Raw genomic sequence first — 14,182 nt, 5'->3', positions numbered from 1 at the left:
AAATACTTCTTAGTGTTGGTCATATTTTAGTCATTTCAAAATGTGTTTGTCTTCGTCTAGTTTTCGTTGATGAAATCTCAGGCAAATTTCGTCTAGTTTAAGTCGATGATTGCTTAAAATGGTTTTGTCTCAAAAATTTAAAAGTGTTAGTCCAAAAATAAATAAACGAATAAAATAATGGATTCTAACAATTTCTAATGAACATTGGCAGATGGGCAGATACTGTAGCGTTTACAAGGACTATGCCAACTTCGTGATGATAATACACATTAAGCAGGAAAACCGTAATGTCTCGTACTTTCTCGTTAATGTTTTGTGTTTGTTCTGCTTTTATTTTGGTAGTTGCGTTCCTGCTCTTCCCAATCATGCTGATCGTATCCACCTGTGACCCTGTGTATAAATAGTCTATATCTGCCCTTGCCCTTGGTCGGTTTATCTGGTATCCTGCCACGTCCTACAAACTTGTTGTTGACAATAGCGATCAATGGAACTGACTTTCTCCTTCTTTACACCTTATGCAAGAATCGGTCAAACTGTTGCAGCTTTTGCACATCTTAGCTATTACTACATTTAGTTTGAACCCAATAATGCAAACACTATCATTAGTACATTTTGGCATCCATACATTTTTGAAAACACATATAAGGCATTGTTGGTTTGCATGTATTTAGTTTGAAAAATAAAAATAAGTGCTCACAGTATCTGGAGAAGCTGGTGGCTTGAATCTGCTGGCACAAACCAGGAAGGAGTCAGGCTTTGGCTTGGAATTCTTTACTTCAGGATCATCTCCCAGGACAATGTGGTTGAACAAAGCAAAGAAATCTTTGTGCTGGCTTGTCTTCAAATTAAACGTCACAGCAGCTGAGCTAGTCGCTACAGCAATGGGGATCCCATGTCTCTTCAAATGGTTCACCAACTTTTCCACACCTTTTTAAGACAAGCGTAACCTTACTCATTCTCATCATTGCATGCAGCAACACCTGCCTAGAGAAGGAACACTGTTTTTTTATTGTTCCTTTACCCACTTAGTAATACTGTTGTGGGAGAAAAAAGGTTCTGCAATGGCATTCTGCGTTCCTTAATTCTTTTCAAATTTGGCCAAGGATAGTTTCTGTGGAATTTCCTTATTTTTTTCATAAATCTGGGTAAATTCATATATTAAGTGTTAACAATGTTCGCGCCTAAATTCTTTTTCAACCAAGTCCTATCCCTAATACACATATATATAAATTAGGGATGTCCCGATCCGATCATGTGATCGAAAATCAGGCCGATCGTTCCATTTTTCAGAGAATCGGAATTGGGTGAAAAGGATTGGGTTTTTAACTTAAAAAATGTTTTTCTGCTTCATGCTCGTACAGCTTTTCACTCGCCCTCCCGCTGCTTTTCTTGCTCAGCGGTGCCCTGGAGTTAGCTATTTAAGTTAACGATGATTGACAGGTTTGTAGCTTTGATTTTACCAGAGAAGCTTGGTAGCTCGACCATCAAAGGCCCAAGTGTGTCAATCATTGTTTAGCTTGGTAAACACTAGCGGTAGTGGGCTGTGGAAACTCATTGTGTAAGTGAGAGTCTGTTCTCAGCAGCGTGAGCGTCAAAGAGTGAGTAGATTTGAGTGGACTCACTCAATGAAGCATTTAATAAAGACAAGCATTTTTCTGCATTATTCTTGTTTAAAAATAATTCACATTATGAAGACGGCATGCTGGGACAGTAACATGTTTAAAACGTTTTTTTTTTTTTTTTTTAACAACTCAAGATAAAATATGGCACATCATCGCTATGGTTAGAGCTCGACATTCATGGTGGAGTCGATGCTGCTGACAATGAAAACCGCGTGTCTTTACACAGTGAAATAACTCAACTACACAGAAAATATTGTTGTCCATTTGACGTAAGGTGTGTCTTTCTGAGACAAGCTCTACCATCAAAGGCCCAAATGTAAGCGATCGGGACATTCCTAATACAGTGGTACCTCGACATACGATCACTTCGACACACGATCTTTTCGACATCCGACCTAAAATTTGACTCGACATTTGTTTCTACATCCGACGACATGCTCTAAACACGACGGTCTATGACAGCACCGCAGTTTCTTTGTTTTCCGGCAAGACGGACGCATGGTTTTCTTGTGAGAGAAATCAACATGGGTTCCAACAATGTTAGTGCAAGTGGTGAAAAAAAGGAAAAAAAGTTATGCTTACCGTTACCATTGACATGAAGATAGATATGATAGAAAAATATGACAGTGGGGTGCGCATCCGAGATATGGCTTGCTCAACAATACAGCCGTAGACGGTCTATGATGGTTAGGGTGGTCCTTATATGGGGTCAAAAATTTTGGGGGGGATATGTTCAACTCTCACCCCCTCAATGTGTTAGGAAATAAAAAAAAGTAAACTGTGCAAATTTTCAAAGTAATTATGCAATATTTTGAGGTTGCTCACAGCCTTTGAAATTTCCAAAATGTTCGTATTTTTAGAAATTTTACCGTTATCGGTTATTTTGGAAAAAATGCTTTCAATTTCTTTATTATCAACTGAATGTAGTGAAACTTCACAATGCATACACCAGATACAGATCTAAAAATTAAAGCATAATACAAACAACACATGGTTACATGTATATTCGTGGAATCATAAACCTAATTTGCAACCGCCTTATGATTACAGTCATTGTTACAGAATACCCCTGGTGTCCTCAGGTTCACAGCTAATGCAAAACTGTGAGGAGTGCTTCAAAACAAGAAACAAATTGATTTGAACCAAACTATTGTCAAGATAATTTGACTGATTAATAAACTAAAAAGTATGGCAACATACGAAAGGTTCACTATCAGTGACTCATGATTATTTATTGATTTCACTCTGGAGCAGTGTGGCCTTTTTTGCATCGGGGAATCTCTTCCTGTGGTCCTATACGACTTGCAGCAAGTATTGTTTCTGCTCCTCATCATTAGTTAACAAAGGATTGTACTCTTCGATGAGTCCCACTCCCCTTTCAGCTAAATCGTTAACAACCTTCAGACTGTGCACGATGGAAGATGCTGCCTTGAAGTCGTCTCGGGAGTCCCATGTTTCTGGTTCAGCCTGGAGAAATTCTGCAGCTATATCTAAATTTGTGAAGAAAATCTTGGTGTTTCGGTTCACACACCCCACAAGGGACATATCCTGGATGGACTTCTTGGCAGCTTGTATGTGCTTTGGACCTTTTGGCAAACTATCAGAAGCAGATCCTTCCTCCAACATAGCTTCCACCATGGCTCTCTTTGTATCATTGGTTACTGCTGGGTCGAAGAGGGCCAACGCTACCAACTCCTCACTTAAATACCAAAGGTGTCCTGAAAACTTGCTGACTGCAGCTTTGGAAATTGCTGGGTTGATGTCCTCATACATCTTCAAACTTTGCAAAAACCACAGATCATGACGAGGAGCAGAGATGGCATCAGGAGCAGTGAACCAGACTCGGACGTACAATCGGACGATGAACATACAAACATCACGAATGCCTTTGTTTTCATGAGCAGTGAGCTTGAACTGTTCTCGAAATAGATAAATCTTGAGAGCATACAATGCCTTCGCCATCCAGCGTGCATAGTGTATAGCTCCAGGAATCCTGAAATGAACACGAGGAGGACTATCACCGAGAAAAATTATGACGAGTTCAAGGAGCTCTCTGTAATCATCTCTTGGTTGAAAACAGTCGAGGTGTTTCATGACAAAATCAGTGATATCATCTTTGATGTCTGCAATCAAATCATTATCATCAGTTGTCACAGCCGGCCTGAAATCTGTGCGGTCAATGTACTCCCAGTGCTTCTGAAACCTTTTGAAAATTGGACCCATGCACGTGGTGAACACACAAGCAAGCACAAGTTCAAATATGTGATGCCGACATGCAAAGTATAAACTGCTACTGATTCACAAATAATTTGTCCTTTTTGTGTCTAAAAATGTTATGAACACATATACTGTACTGTAGTATTGCAGCACTTAAAATGGAAGAGAGCTCACAAAGAGTCAGAAGTTCTAACAATGTGGCAATCAGCATTCAGCAGACTCGGCATCATTTTGGAGAAAACAGGGACTGGGTGCTGAGGTCAGCAAAACCACCACCATGGGAACAGATTAAGCAACCGGATAAAACCACTGAATGTGACAAACATGAATCAATGTTAATTCACGGCTGTGTTTTTAAGAATAGCCAAGTCAATTTCAACATAAATGTATGATACAAAATATCATAATCTGGCACACAATACATCTTACGAAACTCAAAAATATGGAAAAACGACAATATCTGCCATTTTTTAAACTTCTTGAGCAACTTCTAAATATTCTCTAATCTCAAAAAAAAAAAATTCCTAATTATTTTTACATTGATTGTAACATGTTGGTGGGGTGAGAGCATGAGTATTTGAAAGCTGAAAAATAAGGACCACCCTAATGATGGTCCTCCTCCGTTCGCCAGTCTTTATAAGTTAAGGCGGCAATTATTATTGCGGTAACATCGCCAAAGAAATTGCCAGCTTCGTCAGGTTTCTAATCATTCATTCCATCAGCTTGTGACCAGTGTCCCCCGCAGCAAGTAAATAAGGTAAGAGTGAAACTAAAAAAGCTCACAATCAAGTGAGCCACGCGATGCGTTCAGGTACACTACGCAAACACATTCACCACATTAGCCACTGGTTTGTTACATTATTACAGGTATTATTATGGCTATTATTATTATTATAATAATAAGTATTATTATTATTATTCCAATTTTTATTCATAATGTGTTTGTTTTGCTCTTTGTAATTGATATTTGCAATCGGAACATCAGTATTTATTGAGAATTTAGTGTAGGTTTTTGGGCTGTGGAACGAATCAATGGAATTATAATGTATTCTTATGGGAAAATCCTGCTCGACATACGACCATTTCGACTTAAAAACAGGGTCCTGGAACGATTTAACTTCGTATGTAGAGATACCACTGTACATATATATTATGTGCAGTATATCAAATTTACCATTGCAGTAAATAATATTGTTATATCATATAAACATTTCCAAATGATACGCCATGAAATTTAATACATGAGGTCCAGATAGACCTCGTAAATCCTGAAACTTGTGGAAATAAAATTAGCACAAAGTAAGAGGGAGGGAAAAACTTTGCAAACCTGGCATGAGTTTGGCTGAAGGAAATATCCTCTCCTGTATTTGTCTGGTTTCAAAAAGTAGCTCCTCTGCTGTAATCGGAAGGTCCAAAGTGTCACGAATAATTTGAGCCGCCTCCAAAGCCTTTGCGCCCATCACTTTGGACTTCACTCCCCATGTGTATTTCTTTCCAAACCGGTCACACACCTCCTGGAAGGACACAGAGTACAGGCGCTCCGTGTCTGAAATGAGAACATATAACCAGAAAATTAAACATTTTCAACTAATTTACTTTTTTTTTTTTTTTCAATTCCAACTAAACCAGTGTAAATTACACAGGAAAAGTAATAATTCACCCTTTCTGCTCTTCTTATAATTGTCCTCAGGCTCCTGACTATAAGCTTTAAGTAGCTTCCTAAGGAGACCTGACTCACATATGATCCAAGCTCAGCATTATGAGATGATGTAACTTTGTGGGAAGACTTTGTAAATATGGATATGTGTGAATAAAATTGAATTGAAACAGTAATAATATTTTTAAAATACAGTCTTCAAGTTTTCAGTTTTGTTATTAAAGAAAGAATCCCAAAACCAGTTCACATGGACACATTTGGAACATTTGGACAAACTTCCAGACCCAATTACTATTTAATGATAAAGCAGAATGTTTCTTATTACAAAGGATAATAATAATAATAAATCCAACAAATACTGGATTTTTTGTGTTTTGGTGCTGATCTTGCCGATGCAGGTGAAAGACTAGCGCCAAAGCACAACAAAGTTAGAAAGTGCTCACGATCAGCATATAGTTTGGTTTTGGAGGGTGGGCACGTACTTCCTGCATGGATAACTTACTTCCACAACGCATTTCTGAACTATTATTATTTTCGCGTGGTTGCTCAAGTAACATATATACTTCGTATGTGCGCGAGTGTTGCAAAGTACCTAATAGCAATCCATCCATGTCAAATATGACATGACTCACAGGTTTGTAGCCGTTGCCTGTCATCGACATGTTTCAGATTTATTTCCGTGTTGGCGTGACGTATGACGTAATCAAAATAAGGCAACTGAGAAGCGCCAAAATGAAAGCAACTCTAACAAGTACATTGTTATAGTACACCTTTTCGGTGTAAAAACGTAATCCCACACATACATACAGGCAGCATATTAACGCATTTGTAAAAACGGAGGACATCTATTGATTTCTAAATGAGCTCATTTGGATGGAGCAAGAAAATAAGGAGCTGAGGGAAAAGAATATTGCAAATGCAAACAATATTTGTATGTCTCATAAACAGGGGTGAAAGTGGGCCAGAACGGTCAGGAAAGCAGTTCCGGTATAAGATTCAGGGTCGGAATGTTGTTCCGGTACACGGTGCTTCGATTCCAAAATGTGACGGCAGCTGTCAAAACATTATGTAAAAAAATTTTTTAATGCTGAGCTGCCACACATGCATTTCATCTCTAAGAAGAAAACAATCTACCAACATCAGATTTACATGCACAAGTGTTAATAATAAGCATAAAAAAGTGCTTGTGTAGCGTAATCCGTTTCCACCTATATTTATTATTTATTTTATTCCGCGAACGGCATGGAGGTTTCCCTAGCTGCTGCAGTTATAGTGTCTGACGATGTGTGAAATGTGCGAGTGCACACAGCAAAGCAAAACGCCTGGACTCATTTATCCGTTCCATTGATTGACATACTGACATGTGATCAGCAGAGATATTTAGTTCGTGAGTGCATGTTTTCTGGAACAGCAACAACAACAACAAAAGTTTTTTTAATTGATGTGACAAAAAAAGGGCGATGCAACAGGAAATGGATGAAATCTTTAAGAGCAAGAAAAGTTGAGGAGGCTTATTTATAATATTTAGTTTTATTTGCTCTGATGGGGAGGTTCAGAACATCTTAGCTGTCAATTGCCACGTTTACATGGAGCCAAATATTCCAATTACAATCGGAATATTTGTTCAAACCGAATAAATGTGTTCCATATAAACACCTCATTCGGAATGAACAGGCCCAAACCGAATGGAATTTCATTCCGATTCACAGGGGTGGAATATTCCTTTTCCCAAACCGATTAGAAGTAAAATTATATCATGTAAATAGGGAAGCGGAATGGTGTCTGGTTGCGTTCTTTCTGCACATGCTCCGTACTGATGTGGTGACGTCACTTTGTGACGTAAGTAACGTCATTTGCAACATGGCTTCCAAGCACAGCGCACCTAATTGGAGTCCGGCGGAAAGATTGTATTTAATTCAAACTTTAAAAGAATTGAATGTAATTGCTCGCTTCGACGGGCGTAAAATGAGGAACAGTGAACTATTTTAAAAAGTTCACGAGAGGTTACACGAAGCCGGAATAGACCGGAGCGTTGACCAGATTAGAAACCGGTGGAAAACCGGCTACTACAAGGCAAAAGAGCAAAACAGCAGAAGCGGAAACGACCCCACAAACACAACAAGTGGGTTAAAGTTAAAACAGCAGCACTCCGACGATCGATCTCCATGTTTTGCAACGTGACGCTTTGTTTTGATTAATCTGCGCATGTCAGACGGCAGTTGTCAAACGTCCTTTCGGAATAAAGGCAGTCACATGTAAACGCTGGATCGGAATAGATGAAGTGACATGTAAACAGCTGATCTGAAATTTCCATTCGGAATGATTTGAATCGGTATGAATAAAAGTCAGCATGTAAACGTGGCTAGTGTGCACTTTGGACTAGTGTTGTATCGGTCATGAACGATTTGTTCTTTTTGAACGAATTGTTTGGGTGAACTAGACCGAACTAATCACCTTCTGCTCTGATTAGTTCTAGGAAGCTTGCGCTTGCTTGCTGCGTGGGAGGGCGTTGAGCAAGCGGCAGAGTCTTGACATCGCAAACGACCAATCAGACGCCAGCCTCATCGCAGGCAGGGGAGGGAGCGGAAACAGAATCAGAGCGTCTGTCACTCACTTTCACGTGTTGCCATTAAGCAGCCAGCGTGCAGGCAGGGGGCAAGACTGAGTTATGTCACTTCCCGTTCACTTACTTGGTCCTCCGGCTCATGACCGAGCTTGCAGCTAAGTTACTTGACTTTCCAGTCACGCGGTGAACGACTCGAAAAATGAAAGAAAATGACTTTGTCACATATTTGTTAATGTGGAGCCTATCATATGCTGCTCAAACAGACAAAAACACCACACAAACCTAGCGAGCATGGCTTAATGTACTACTTTTCTTAACAGACTCGGGACTACATATGACGACATACTATCAAATTTACAGTAGTTTAAAACACTTTCGCGGGTAGCTACAAGGCAAGCAAAAGCTGAGCTGCGGTTGCGTGACGGCAGTGCAAGGGGGGAGAGAACTGTCACTGGTTGTAGGCTTCATGGCAGCGATATTTACCTCATATGTGCACAGGAAAATTAATATTTAGTATGATCACCATAATACTGATTTGCAATGAAACAGTATATACAGTACATGTCAATTTTTTCCGAGTGTTTTATTTTTTTTCGTGTCAGAGCGTGTTGGGTGTTGGTTGGTTTGACGAATTAATGTCCATCCGTCCATCATATGCTACTCAAGCGCCCAAAAACAACGCACGCGGGCACGGAAGATGTAGCAATATGTCTCCATTTTTCTTGACAGACTAATGAGAGTGGAAAGGCGACATTGTAAAGAGCAAACTGTAGCGGATGATGTTGTTGAGTCTCGTAGCTCGCTGAGTAGACGTGTTGCAATTATTAAACAATTATTTATCGTCAGCATTTGACGATTTGAGATGAGGGGACGACGGGGAGCTGACTGGATTATTCATTTATTAATACCAGTGCAAAAATGATATTTCAATACAATCATCTTAATAATGACTTGCAATGAAACTGTTTTGTATCAAAATGTAGTATTGTTTTCATTTCAGAGCAATACATTTGACAACCAGCTATTTACGCTTTAGTTTTAACGATAGTTACCAAAAATAATAGTGAGGAGCATAAAAACAAAAACACAGCAGTGCGTGAGGTAAATATAATGTGTTGGTCGTTCCATATTTAGAAATTAAATTTTCGATTTCTCTTTTTCTTTGCGTGACAGCAAGCGTGTCACGTAGGCTGGTAGCGGCAATATTGCATATGTGATCAAGATCATGCTAGAGAAAGTCTGTATGCCCCCAAGCCCAAAGAAAATTTTGCTGAACGAACTGGAATGGATTCATTTCCTCAAGTGAACGACATATCCCGTCACTACTTTTGACTTATATTTGTTCATTTATGTTAGGCTACTTATTTATGGAGGTAGATTTGTGTCTTTATTATTCAATCAAAAAAAAAGTTGCTTCGATCAAATAAAAAGTTGCTTCAATCAAAATATATACTTTCAATCGAAGAAAACGTCACTTCAATCAAAAAAAATGTGTTTGAATGCAAAAATAAATTTGAAACTCAAAAAAATATATTTGAAAACTATTTTTCTTTGATTGAATTTTATTTTTTTGATCAAAGTCAAGTTTTTTTAAATTGAAACACCATTTTTGATTGAAGTCATGTAATTTTCCGTTTGGACCACATTTTGGCTAGGACATTTGTGTCTTTATTATTCAATCAAAAAATAAATTGCTTCAAACAAAAACATATATATTTTCAAAAGAAAAATCACTTCAATCAATTTTTTTTTTTAAATCAATCGTAGAAAAAAAGGTTTGAATGTGAAAAAATATTTAAGACTCAGAAATTCGCATTTGAACACTTTATTTGTTTTCTTTGATTGAAGCAATCCTTTTTGTGTTTGAGCCATATTAGGCGTAGGACATTTGTGTCAAAATCATTCAATCGGAATAAAAGTTGCTTTAATCAAAAAACTATTTTTAATCAAAGGAAAAAATCATTTGCAAAAACTTTTTTTTTTTAAATATATTTTTTATTTGAAATATTTTTTTTTTTTTAATTGAAGTGTCACTTTTTTTGAAAAGCAAAAAGTTTTAAACTTTTTTTTTTCAAAGTGGAAAAAGTTTTGAACACACTTTTTTTTTTTGAAGTGGAAAAAGTTTTGAAGGCACTTTTTTTTCGATTGAATCATTTTGACACAAAGATTCTCCTTCAACGCTAATTCCGGTGTGTTTGATTGGCAGGTAGCTACGCCAATGACATAAAAGTATGAAGCAAGCATAATGGCCACCAGGGCTCCATCCAGCCATCGGAGTCTGTTGGAATCTAAGCCGAATATAGGGCACCGGTACGGGCGTGTGACATCGGCATTTCACCGGAGTACCCGCAACGGTACGGTGCCCTGTCGTGGCACACTGGTCAGACCCCGATATCACCCCCCAGGCGCGGAGGCCGGCTGTCGAGCGGACGCCCCGCGAATGACACGGCACTCATTCAAAGCTGAAGCGATGGGGCTGCCGGCGTGGACGCCGGCGACTCGCCGGTAGTCCAGTTGCTTACTGGGCAGGCTAGTGTCGGGCCACTAGCCGACCACTCCCGTACCGGCGCGTCACGGACACTCCGGTTGGAACCAATTGCCAACCGTCACGTCAGGGCAGCGGGTGAAGTTCGCCGTGTTAAATCACATTAAGCAACAGGGCACCGTACTCCGGTGAAATGCCGATGTCACACCCCCGTACCGGTGCCCTATATTCGGCTTAGACTCCAACAGACTCCGATGGCTGGATGGAGCCCTGGTGGCCATTATGCTTGCTTCATACTTTTATGTCATTGGCTTAGCTACCTGCCAATCAAACACACCGGAACTAGCGTTGAAGGAGAATCTTTGTGTCAAAATGATTCAATCGAAAAAAAGTGCCTTCAAAACTTTTTCCACTTCAAAAAAAAAAAGTGTGTTCAAAACTTTTTCCACTTTGAAAAAAAAAAGAGTTTAAAACTTTTTGCTTTTCAAAAAAAGTGACACTTCAATAAAAATATATATATATTTCAAATAAAAAATATATTTAAAAAAAAAAAGTTTTTGCAAATGATTTTTTTCTTTGATTAAAAATAGTTTTTTGATTAAAGCAACTTTTATTGCGATTGAATGATTTTGACACAAATGTCCTACCCCTAATATGGCTTAAACACAAAAAGGATTGCTTCAATCAAAGAAAACAGTTTGAATGAAAAATAAAGTGTTCAAATGCGAATTTCTGAGTCTCAAATATTTTTTCACATTCAAACCTTTTTTTCTACGATTGATTTTTAAAAAAAAATGATTGAAGTGATTTTTCTTTTGAAAATATATATGTTTTTGTTTGAGGCAATTTATTTTTTGATTGAATAATAAAGACACAAATGTCCTAGCCAAAATGTGGTCCAAACGGAAAATTACATGACTTCAATCAAAAATGGTGTTTCAATTAAAAAAAACTTGACTTTGATCAAAAAAATAAAATTCAATCAAAGAAAAATAGTTTTCAAATATATTTTTTTGAGTTTCAAATTTATTTTTGCATTCAAACACATTTTTTTTTATTGAAGTGACGTTTTCTTCGATTGAAAGTATATATTTTGATTGAAGCAACTTTTTATTTGATCGAAGCAACTTTTTTTTTTGATTGAATAATAAAGACACAAATCTACCTCCATACTTATTCATTTCATTATGATTTTAAAAAGTCAATGTTTGCGCGATCTTCAAAATATATTCCATTTCACTCTGCATAATATATGTCAATTGTATTTTTCTGAATGTATGTTACTTACATATTTATTATTTTAAAAAAAAGAAAGCAAAAGTAAATGTTGACATTAACTTCAATTTTAATATACAGTGGTACCTCTACATACGAAGTTAATCCGTTCCAGGACCTTGTTTGTAAGTCGAAATGGTCGTATGTCGAGCAGGATTTTCCCATAGGAATACATTATAATTCCATTAATTCGTTCCACAGCCCAAAAACCTTCACTAAATCCTTAAAAAATACTGCTGGTACTATTACAAATGGCAATTACACATAGCAAAACAAATAAATTATGAATCAAAATCGGAATAATAATAATAATAATAATAATTCCTGTATTAATGTAACGAATCGGGTTCTAATTTGGCGGACGTTTTTTGCTGACCCTGAACGCACCGTGGGGCTGACGTGCCAGAGACAGACCGGTGAGCTTGAGTTTCACTTTCACTTTGAATGTTTTCTTGAGAACACCGTCAATTGCGGCAGACAGAAGGTGTTTTTGTTTTGAATAAGTTGCGAAATAAATGATAAAAACGTGGCGAAGTTGGCGATTTCTCTGGAGATGTTACCACAATAAGAATTGTCAGCTTAACTTATAAAGACTGGCGAACGATGGTTGGAGGAGGACCGTGGAGATGTAGTGTTGAGCCATTTCACGGATGCGCACCCTACACTCATATTTTTCTGTCATTTGCATCTTCATTTAGAAGGTAAGTGTCAACTTTTTCCTTGTTTCACCACCTGTACCAACCTTTTCTGAAACCAGTGTTGATTTGTCACACAAGAAAATCCGCCGTGCATTCGTCTGCGGTGCTGCCATTGTCGTCGTATTTCGAGCATGTCGTCGGATGTAGAAACAAATGGCAAGTCAAATTTTACGTCGGATGTCGAAAAGTTCGTGTGTCGAAGCGATCGTATGTAGAGGTACCACTGTATATTATGTGTTCTTAAGTAGTTAAAATTTAGATTTGGCATTTAGTATGTGAGGAAATGAGGGGAAATAAAAATTAGGAAAATGTAGGTTGGGGTTATTGCTGTTTTTGTTAACTTTTATTTTGCAAATCATTGAAAAAATACAATTTTGAATGAAAATCAATTTTTGTATGTGTTATAGAAATAACTGTGCCAAAACAGTTTTCTTTGCGTTTCAGTAGTTTTAAGAGGTTTGATACCCCCCCCCCACCCCCAATAAAGAAAATAAAAAATAAATAAACAAAATTTCTGGATCCGTGGCAACCTTCACGTCGAGGAGTTCCTGCAAGAAATTCTAGCCACTTTCACCCCTGCTCATAAACCCAATAATGTTTTAGTGTCATTGCTGTGGAGCAGTGGTCTCAAACCGGTCCTCAAAGGGCCGCAGGGGGTACTGGATTTCATTCCAACCAAACGAGACAAATACCTTTTCACCAATCTGGTTTCTTACAAGTGTAATCAGTTGATTGCAATCAGGTGTTGCTTATGTTAGTAGAAACCTCATTGGTTGAACTGTTTGTGCTGGATCTGTTGGAACAAAAACCAGGACCCACTGCGGCCCTTTGAGGAGTCGGTTTGAGACCGCTGCTGTGGAGTGTTCTTCTTGACTATGTGTCCTTATCAGTGTTGTTAATCTCATACCTGTCAAGTTGTACGGTTTCGGCGTAATTTGTACAAGTGAGCACTGAGTTTTCAATGTGTACGCCATATGTTCAAAATCTGTACGTTTTTCATGCATTACATTTTTTCCCCCGTTCGGATTTTGTCACTGTTTCGGCAACAAGACAATTTGTGTTACTATGCGTTACTACGTTGGTTGAGAGACACGGTGAGAGAAGAGCGAGAGTGGGAAAGAGGGAGTGACGCCATTGCAAACGCGATGCTAGGCTAGGTGGCTCTAATAATACCTGACTGTAGCCGATAGCCTATAAACTACGCCCACATGATGCTACACTCGATTTCACATGCATATAGAGCTACATGCGAAATGACAGACTCGTTAGTAAACAGCCACCATTTTAAAGCAGTAGACTTCTCAGAAAGGCTCTGTGAACCTTCCTAGCGAACCCAACTAACATTTTATATAAAATACTCCTAAATCGGCAAAATCTTGACATGAATCTATCTTTAAATGATGAAACAGTTTTAAAACTTGTTGAAAGTAGACAGAAGGGAACTAATGCAAAAACGGGAGCAATTTTAACAACTTAACAGTTGATTCACAACATTAGATGACTTCCAAACATAGCGAAGGTTACTATGATTTTTTTGTTTGTTTTGTTTTAAATGAAAAAAAACAACAACCATGAAAGGTAATACCAGTTACTTTGCCAAGTAACTAATTACTCTTACATTCAGGTAACTGAGTTACTAACTCAATTACTTTTTGGGAGAAT

General features: G+C 38.1%; 1 protein-coding gene across 4 annotated transcripts in view; it reads right to left on the bottom strand.

Annotated features, from left to right (window-relative positions):
* pudp (pseudouridine 5'-phosphatase) overlaps positions 1-6,196 on the bottom strand; it is a 50,059-nt gene extending 43,863 nt beyond the window's left edge. For all 4 annotated transcript variants that reach the window (XR_009061792.1, XM_057826532.1, XM_057826541.1 and 1 more), the window contains exons 1-3: positions 6,089-6,196; positions 5,167-5,385; positions 698-927 (exon numbers count right to left, since the gene is read on the bottom strand). Coding sequence is in view for 3 of the 4 variants with exons in the window: in XM_057826532.1 (XP_057682515.1) it covers positions 698-927; positions 5,167-5,385; positions 6,089-6,158 (519 nt within the window). In the remaining variant the exon portion in view is untranslated. The remainder of the gene's footprint in view (positions 1-697; positions 928-5,166; positions 5,386-6,088) is intronic.
* Positions 6,197-14,182: the final 7,986 nt, after the last annotated feature.

The sequence above is a fragment of the Corythoichthys intestinalis genome, chromosome 2 (genome assembly GCF_030265065.1).
Source record: "Corythoichthys intestinalis isolate RoL2023-P3 chromosome 2, ASM3026506v1, whole genome shotgun sequence".
NCBI lineage: Eukaryota > Metazoa > Chordata > Actinopteri > Syngnathiformes > Syngnathidae > Corythoichthys > Corythoichthys intestinalis.
Note: the sequence above shows the minus strand (reverse complement) of the source record. Positions and strands in the feature narration are given on the sequence as shown.